Below are 8,738 nucleotides of genomic sequence, written 5' to 3'. Positions count from 1 at the left end.
ATGCCCCTGTTTAGGGCCGGGAATCCGTGCCACGTGACAATGTTTACTTCACCTCGGGTGGCCGGGCTAGACGGTGTGTGCCTGGAGACTTTTTAGCTACACGATTCAGTGATAAACATCGGAATAAGTTGCCGATACAGGTGAGTTTGTGTTCTCTGATGTGTTAGCCAAAGCTCAGGCTGTCACGGTTGTAGCTGCGAGGTAACGGCACATTAGCCTCGACAGTCGTAATTGTCTCTTGGCTTGGGATGTTCATAATATTTGTAATTAATTTTGCAATGTCTGTCAGCAAAAGGCCGTGGCTTTTAAAACAGGAAGAACAACGTATTGTAAGTCAACGAGAGCCAACCTTTAACGTTAATTCGGCGTGTGTCCAAAACAACAAGAAACTGTTCTTCCTTTGATATTTCTGCTTTTCCTGGGGAAATGTGAGGCTACTTCCTGGGTCTGTCCCCGCAGGTGACAGTGGGCTGAGACCTTTCCAAAGGCTGGCTTTTCGTTGATAGGTAAGTGGTATGTTAGCCGAATTGAAAAACAGTTTCCACGTTTCTGACAGGTTTTGTAGTGGGATTTTATGACAAATGCGTTTTAAATAGAACAAGGAAAAGAGTTTAAATGAGCACATATGTATAAGAAATGTCGTTTCCGTCAAAAAAAGTGAGAACGCCACAGTTTACGTAGGAAACCTAGCTAGCTAAGCTAATGCTAACCCCAAACTGAGTCGTAGGCGTCTTTTCCCCCTGCTGTTTCCGTACATTAACGAATAGCAGTAATAACATTTCCTTTGCTAAATTAATGTTTAAATGGTGCCTCGCAACAAGTTTGCTCATAACAAAATCCCCTTTCTTTCATTTTAGGTCCAGATAGAACTAAGTTTCACTTTTGGTTATCACGCGTGTTTGCGCTCTCAACAAATGATAACTACCCTAATTTGCAGTATTACACACAGGTAAAGGTGGTAAATGTAATGTGTCCAGCGTTATCACAGCTCGCAGGGAGACACTAAGACACGACGTCAAATCGCTGTAATTTCCTGAAAAGCCAAGTTAACATCGTAAACACCTTTTTGTTGGGTTTGTGTTTACAAAGCTGGTAACAGAAAAACCAACACAACGAAGGATCATCGAGTACATGCATAATTTAGAAGAGGAGAAAGATAAAGAGTGAGAGTTACCATAAGATTTGGATTGGAACATTTTTTAAATTCTCAAGTATGTCCTTCAGACTAATCTGACTCGTTTAAGGTGGATGGCACCTGGCATTAATGTACCTGCTGAAGGGGCTCTGGTTTCCTCCAGTGCTGAGGAAACATCTTTGCTGCTATAAAGCCATGACTACTGGTCACACAGCATTCTGTCTGAACGTTTGTTCCCAGTAGATAACCAGCAGCATTCAGCAGATTCATAACATTGTGCTGACAAATGAGCAATGGAAGCTGAAGAGTGGGCCCCCTAGCCCTTTGCAAAAGTTGAAACTGGATTATGTAGTACACCAATTAAATTTGTTCTGGTCAAAATATAACATTACAAGTCTCATACTGCATCTCATGGTATTTAACATTTAAGAAGATTTGGATTTTCTAACTAGAAAGCTTGAGCACATAAACTACGTTTCTCTAAATATTACATCATGTACAGTGCGGTTATTATTAGATGAAAACAAATGCCATAGCTTCATCCCTCGTGTCAACGCCGTGTTGCCTTTCCACTCAGCAGAGATGAACACCTTCAAGCAGAGAGCCAGGGGTCTAGTGGTCGCCTACGATGACAGTCTGGAGCAGCAAATTGTGGGACAAGGCTCCAGCATGGCATGTAGAGATGATGAGCTATGGAAGCAGGTGGAGGGGCTGCTGAAGGCTGGGGATGCTCAGGAGATGCACTGCCTCGCCCTGGACCCACTGAAGGTGATGGAGGAGTCACTAGTGGCAGCAGCAGTAACGGCCCCCGGTGGTGGACAAGTCAAAGGCAGAGGAGGGCTGCGAGGCCTGGCTAAAGCTTTTGAAGTCCTCGAACAAGCGGCCCTGAACCTATATCTCGGCCCCTGGAGGGAAGAGTATAAAGCTGTCAAGGTAAACTGATTTTAAAGAAGAATGGTGTGTGTGTGTGTGTGCGCGTGTGTGTGCGTTTTTATTTTACCATGACAACCCAGTTCATGAGTTGTAGTGTGATGTTTGTCTTACATTGTCATTTTGGCCAGATCCTTTTAAAAGCAGTATTGTCAAGAGACCTCCTGGTTAAATAATATATATTTTTTAATACATTTTTATTAGTGACAACCTGACATCTTTTCCCATTTTTGCTGTCTCTTCTTCACTGTTGTGTCCCAGATGTACTCTGGTGTGTTTACCCACTCTATCAAGCCGGTGCTGTCGATGCCACAGGTTGAGAAACTGTTCGGTCTTTTAGGATACCAGCCCAGCTCGGATCGGCCAGAGCAGCTTCGTCTCCAGTCACCCAGAATAAAGCCCGGCGCTCTGAACAACCTTCTTTGCTTGTCTTGTGCCTTCTTCTTGGCCCGCTGTGAGTGTCACCTCCTCCTGACGGCTCTGGGGAGGCACGCTGGGGAGACCCAGTGGGAGCTGAGTGTCGTGAGAGAGAGGCAGAGAGGAAACAACCTACAGGTACATTTGGCAAATGTATCAGCCCTGGAGTGAGATCTGTCTTTTGAAATGCTGCATTTAGCAGCTCCTCTGTGGAGAGGGGATGTTTTTTTTTTTTCTCTCTCTCTATGACTCACCTGTTCTGCCCCACTCATCCCAAGCTCATGCTGTGCTGCCAGACATTGTTCAGGCCCACAGATGTTTTTTTTTTGTTGTTTTTTAGTTTTAGTGGAGATGTCAAAGCTTCCAAAGATACCAAATAAAGGCAGAATTTTAAAGGCATCTGCATAAAATAAGGGTGTAGACATAAAAATATTTATATTTGATGCACTGATGATGAAAAATCAAAGTCTTGGGCTTGAATAATTCACTGCTGACTTTCAATACTCCACAGTTTTATATACTTAGTGATACAGGCACGTTTCAGTACTGCAGCTCAATGCTCAGCCCTGCACCATGTCAAGTAACTTCCAAACGCTGGAGAATTGCTCACTGAGCACAGCATCAGTGAGATCTAGTGAAAGGTAACAGACATTTTGCTACTGAGGATTTATTGTCCATGCATCCCAACAGGTTGCCTTGGATAACACTGAGAAGTTGTTGGTGAATCTGTATGATGGTGAAGCGGACATGGATCTGTACACAGATGAGCAGGTTAATGGCAGCCAAAGTGAGGCGGTTGTCAGTGACGATGCAACTCCCCACTCTGTATCCTGGATGACTCAAAGCAGTGCATCACCCCAAGCTGCCAGAACATACAACAGCGGAGTGTCATCCATGTCCCTGCACACCAGCGAACACGCCTGCATCTCTACACTCAGCTGCCAGCTGATATCACCTTTGGAGTCCGATGCTGACAGGAGCTCCTCAGCCGGCAAGAGGCAAGGCAGACGTGCCTGTGAAGAGTCAAGGATTGACACGGCAGATTTACAGTCACAGTTAGATGTGGCTGGGCTTATCAAGAGGGAAGCCAAACACCTCTGCATCTGTCACCGGTCTCCTGATCCTTATCTTCAACACTGTGTTGATTGCAGAGCCTTTCACAATATCACCTGTGCCTTGCTTAAGGGTTGCCTGGCAGGGGGTCACCATGTGTTAAACCCTGACAGGAAGAGGGAAGAAATAGAGGAGTCTGGATCAGTGTCATCACAGAGCAAAAGCCTCAGAGTGACTGACATGAGAGCGCCACCGACTCTCACCGGCAGCAGTGCAGCAGTGTCCTCCTCACTTCTGTGCGATGACCCTGAATCAATAATTACAGCTGTTCATCCAATCACCTACCATGACTGCTGCAACCTCAACCGGCTGGACCCTCAAGTCCTGTGTGTCAGCTGTGGTGTCTTCCACTCTCATTCCTGCCCAGGGATGAGAGACTTCTGCCAAACTCAGCACACCATCAAACAACTGGGGTTGTGCATATGTGGGAAGCGATGCACCAGAAAGCCTCTGGTTCTGTGCAGGTATTGTGGAAATGAGTACTGTATTAATTGTTGGTACAGAAGCCCTGTTGTGTGCAGCTGTGGTCAAACATTTGACCAGTCATCCCCTGTGTGAGCTCTAGTGAAGCACAACTAGTGAAATCACAGCGCCTTAAATTTGTACTACAGACCCAGTAAATCAGAAGCTCACATGCTGCCTTGACAAGTGCTGAAGTGCCGTATGAAGTGTGCTTCAGTTTGTCTTCTTTCTTTCTTTACTGTCCTCCAGTTACTGTGTAAATGGGCATATATAAAATATTGTGTGTATTGATGACACAAAGTTGTGATCACAGTTTGTTCCTGTAGAGATGGACAGATGGTGTTAAAGCTTGTTTGACTTCAGTGAAGTGTAGAGCTGCTGGAGCTTGTGTCAAGTGAAGAGAACCTGACCACTGGTGCTTCACTGAGCCAGGGAGTTATTAAAGTTTGGCAGTTGAACTGTACGACAGGCACATCAGTGGAATAAGATGAGAGGATCATCACCAGAAAGCCACGTATGAGAGAAATCCTCCTAGTTCTAATGTAATCAGAGGATTAGCATCGTTTGATGACTGTCACATTGCAGTACGACTCCTGTGACTTCTATAAGTATCAACCCACTGCACGCTGACACTGGACCTTCAATCTAAAACTGTTCAGCCAGTGAAGAGCACTAGTGCCTCAGCTCCAGTCTGCAAGTGTTGCTCTGAGTTTTACAAGCCACCAGATGTCACTGTGCTTTCTTTGCTTGAAGCCCTGACGCGTTCAGTCTTTACCTGGCACAAGCAGAAAGACCCAAAGCTTCACAAGTCACATCTCCATTTCTTAAGTCACTTAAATGTTCTTTGGTGCAAAGCACAAGTTGGTGTTCGTCTGCATTTGTTGCCAGGACACAGACTGGGGTACAAAGGGTCAATGCGACATTTAGTATCTGTGTTACATGTATGTTTTATAATACACGAGCAAGTGAGTTTGTTGACAGTGGAATTATATTTGAAAGAGCCCCTGAACAAACCAGTTATATGTCAGATTATAGTTTTCCTAACTAATTAAATAAAGGCCTTTCTCAGAACATTTTCACTGGCTGAGTATTCATTCGTAGTTTGGTTGATGAGAAGTAGAAGTTTCTTACAGCTTAGTTTAACATGTATGTCTCTTACTTTATCCAACCAGCAGTCTGCAACCCGGGTCACACAGGATTGTGGAACCAGATTTTTTTTTTAACCTAAATTTGACATAAGTATGAAGGAGATGTGTTGATCACAGGTCATTGTTAAAAATGGGGGAGATTATATTTTTGTTGACTGGTGGTTTCAGCCTTAAGCTCAGTGACAGTTTGTGGCGGCTGTGGCTCAGGAGGTAGAGCGGGTCGTTTCCTAACCGGAAGATTAGCGGTTCGATTCCCGGCGTGTCTGTCAACTGTACCCCCAGTTGCTCCCGGTGATGTCACCGGTGTGTGTGTGTTTGGGAGTGCGAATGGGTGAATGGCCAAATAGTGTGAAAGTGCTTTGAGTGTGCTGTAAAGCATAGAAAGGCGCTATACAAATATTCTACCATTTGTGGGGTTTCCCAGCATATGCAGTTCAGATTTCTCAGCCTGGTGTCCTAATTCATAGACTTCATAAATCACCTAATTAGGATGTGCAGGCTTTTCCTCACATGGGTTAAATCAAAGTCTTATCAGTTGTTATTATCAATTACTCATTTAGGAATATCCTGCTGACAAAACTGCAAAAACCCATGCTGGTCCCGGAGAAGCGGGAACCCTGGCGTCCATCACAGAGACCAGCCTGCTGACCTATTTTGAAGCACTGTATGATTTGGGTGTTCTACTTGCTCTTTAAATACGACAGTGATTTTTGTCTTGGGTTATCTGGACACAAACTGTATAAATGTTTGTCCCAAGCATCAAAGCAGGTCTCTGACAACAGCAGAAATGTTCCAGCTGTTAGAAGTGCCTCTGATTTTCCTGGGTCACGCCTGCTCATGTCCCAGACATGTCCCAAGACCCCTGCCCTAACCAGATTAGGTTCTGTTGTGACAATTCTTATTAAATAAAAGAAGGATTTGTTAGATTTTACCCACATTCTTTTATTGAAAGTGCGAGAAGTGAAGACACGAGAGGACCATTTAAAATCAACAGAAAGTTTACTGGACGTCTGAGCACAGGTATAGCCATACAGCGCTGGGATCAGAGAGACCGAGCTCCCGCAGGAATTCCATTCTCTGAGCCACGAGTTACGTTTTCACAATACTTTTAAGTTCTTGGGCTACTCCGCCCTGGACATTCCACACTTCGTAATCCTGTTGGCCATTTGGTTTAAGTAGGTCAACCCCTGCCTGTGCTTGCATGCTGATGTGTGATCTAGACCAGGTGTGTGTGTGTCTCCGGCACCCTGATCTTGATCTCAAGATGCACTGCTCAATGGGTGTATATATAGGCAAGGAATATAAATGTATTAAAAATAACCAAAGCTCAGTAGTTCTGGACAATCATCAATACAGCTGTAATATGTATAAACAAGGAAATAAAGTTATGAAAACTAACTAAAGCTTATAAAGTAACTAGAGCTTATAAGAATCAAATCTTACAGATTGAGACCCTTTTGTCTTTTTTATTAAAAGCTTTTTGAGCAGAAGGGCTCAATGAATACACAAGGAGGTGGAGAGAGCACAGAAGTTCTTTATACAGGAATAAACGGGTGCAGTAAATCGGCTGTGGGGGAGGACGGGAGTAAGTTTCAGTGAGCAACAAAGTTTCCTATCTAAAGAAGTCAAGGCTGGGTCTTCAGCCACAGAGTTGAACAATTTCTGCTTTTCCCAGCCTCATCCCAGCAGCTGCCTACTTTAACTCAGTAGCGATGCATATGCAATTTACAAATGCACACGAATAACAAATTGTTCCCACAGTTCATATGCAGTCACCCATTTTTGCCTTCTCCAGTGCTGTAAATCTGCCCATAAGGATGAGTTTTTAACCAGTATCTAAGAAATTCCTATAGATTTTTGATCAAGCTATACTACCTTTTGGAAATCTTGACTCATATTTTATATCAACTGAACACATGGCAGCCATTGAGAAAAATGGGTGATGGTCTTTGTTCTACAAGCATGTTTCTCCAACTCTAAGTAGTACCATAGTGGCGTTGCTCAATATGGAGGACATGATTTACTCATTTTATTGTGAACATATCAGCCTCTTCATTCATCAAACATAGTCCTGAGAACTTAATCTTGGCTTGCACTTTTAAATATAACTGCTCTGGGATGCTTCCCCACAGCCTCTAGTAATCACAAAAACACTTGTAGTGATGGATTTTCAGTCAAAACGGGCCACAGCGATCCTGATCCTGATATCTTATCACAACCTGAATCAACAACTAGAATGTTATCACTCTGTGCATCCCCCAAAGGTTTTCATGGGAAAGCTGAAGCATCAGCAACATTTCAATGTTTGTGCTCTGTCGTGCTGTCTATTCGTTATGCGTTTGCCAGTTGATGTTGATGAAGGTCTTGCTGTCCATGCGGTCAATGTAGAGGACCCCATGCAGGTGGTCCATCTCATGTTGGAGGATACGAGCTGGCCATCCACTGGCCTGCCATGTGACAGCTTCACCCTTCTCATTCAGACCTGTAGGATGAGCATTCACAGGGACAAAACAAATATGCAAAAAGGGATTAGCGGTTGCCATTTAATGCATCTGCAAATATGATACTTAGCATCCCATCAGAGAGTTTGCATAGGATGAAAACCCTCACCAACAGGTTCTGCATTTTGAAACTTCTTTATATTTTGGGTGAATCACAAAGCCACATTTTATTCAGCCCCAAGAGACTCGGAATGAACAGATGAGAGTTGGCACAAATGTTATAAATTTCTAAAAACAATATAGGAAACACAGGATTAAGCTCTGAGTGTGCGTACCAGACACCTCAACAGACAGGTAGCGAGGAACTGTGGCAGAGAAGCCCGAGATGCTCTCACAGGCCTCCTGAAAAAGTACAGTTCGTCCATCCAGCACCCTCATCTGGGGGTTGACAAAAATCCTCAGGGGCTGGACGGAGAGTCCACGGACCTCCCTCAGTGTGGGTGAACTTTTATCCAATATCTTCTGAGGATATTCCAGGGCCAAGATGCGGAGTGGCACCCCGATCTGAGGTGCACTCAGCCCCACACACTCAAGCCTCTGCATTACTTTCACCATGGTGTTAATAACTTGTTGGATCTCAGGGCCTGTTACAGCTGCGGGGTCAACAGCAGCTACGTGTGAACGCAGCACAGGGTCCCCTACCTGGCACACATGACTGTATGGAGGCCTGGGAGGAGAGAAAACCTTGCGTTTCATGTACTGAAGGTAGGAGCGGACCCTGATGTTGCTAGAGTAAGAGCGTCTGCAGGGTACAGGTGAGTCAGGTGAGGCATGTGAAAGACAAGTGGAAGTCACTGTTGTTACTCTGGTTCTGCAGCGAGTGGCATTGGATGCCTGAAGTCTGAGCCCCATCCTGGACAGCCGAAGCAGACATATGCATGATTGTGTGTTCATGGTGGATCTGCAGATTGCGTGCTGTAGCCCACGTCAACGAGGTGACATACGGTGCTGTAGGGATAAAAAAAAAAGAAGGTTCTTAAACGTGTGATAAAGACTGGGTGTCATGTTTTTGGACTGAGGTCACTGCATTGA

General features: G+C 44.6%; 2 protein-coding genes across 9 annotated transcripts in view; one reads left to right on the top strand and one right to left on the bottom strand.

The window, feature by feature from the left end:
• Positions 1-12: 12 nt before the first annotated feature.
• Positions 13-5,128, top strand: spata2l (spermatogenesis associated 2-like). 5 transcript variants are annotated; one of them, XM_020612751.1, is made up of 5 exons: positions 13-140; positions 460-506; positions 1,716-2,068; positions 2,327-2,620; positions 3,173-5,128. In XM_020612751.1, exons 3-5 carry the CDS (start codon positions 1,718-1,720, stop codon positions 4,151-4,153), a joined length of 1,626 nt encoding a protein of 541 aa, XP_020468407.1. In that variant the 5' UTR covers positions 13-140; positions 460-506; positions 1,716-1,717; the 3' UTR covers positions 4,154-5,128. The 5 variants fall into 5 exon arrangements, with proteins under 5 accessions (XP_020468407.1, XP_020468408.1, XP_020468410.1 ...); XM_020612752.1 differs by having other exon boundaries at positions 1,713-2,068; XM_020612754.1 differs by lacking the exon at positions 460-506.
• A 1,535-nt stretch (positions 5,129-6,663) lies between these two features.
• The window catches only part of pdf (peptide deformylase, mitochondrial), a 2,624-nt gene continuing 549 nt past the window's right edge, over positions 6,664-8,738 (bottom strand). For all 4 annotated transcript variants that reach the window (XM_020612766.1, XM_020612764.1, XM_020612767.1 and 1 more), the window contains exons 2-3: positions 7,982-8,654; positions 6,664-7,687 (exon numbers count right to left, since the gene is read on the bottom strand). In XM_020612766.1, coding sequence (XP_020468422.1) covers positions 7,530-7,687; positions 7,982-8,600 — 777 coding nt within the window. In that variant the 5' untranslated portion in view covers positions 8,601-8,654 and the 3' untranslated portion in view covers positions 6,664-7,529. The remainder of the gene's footprint in view (positions 7,688-7,981; positions 8,655-8,738) is intronic.

The sequence above is a fragment of the Monopterus albus genome, unplaced genomic scaffold, assembly GCF_001952655.1.
Source record: "Monopterus albus unplaced genomic scaffold, M_albus_1.0 scaffold127.1, whole genome shotgun sequence".
Classification (NCBI taxonomy): domain Eukaryota; kingdom Metazoa; phylum Chordata; class Actinopteri; order Synbranchiformes; family Synbranchidae; genus Monopterus; species Monopterus albus.
This window is presented reverse-complemented; position numbering and strand designations above follow the sequence as displayed.

Excerpts from the sequence above, each read along its gene's own strand:
- spata2l (XM_020612754.1), top strand. The coding sequence starts at position 1,718 with ATGAACACCTTCAAGCAGAGAGCCAGGGGTCTAGTGGTCGCCTACGAT. Across the intron at positions 2,069-2,326 it reads AAGAGTATAAAGCTGTCAAG|ATGTACTCTGGTGTGTTTAC; the intron begins GTAAACTGATTT and ends GTTGTGTCCCAG. Across the intron at positions 2,621-3,172 it reads AGAGAGGAAACAACCTACAG|GTTGCCTTGGATAACACTGA; the intron begins GTACATTTGGCA and ends GCATCCCAACAG.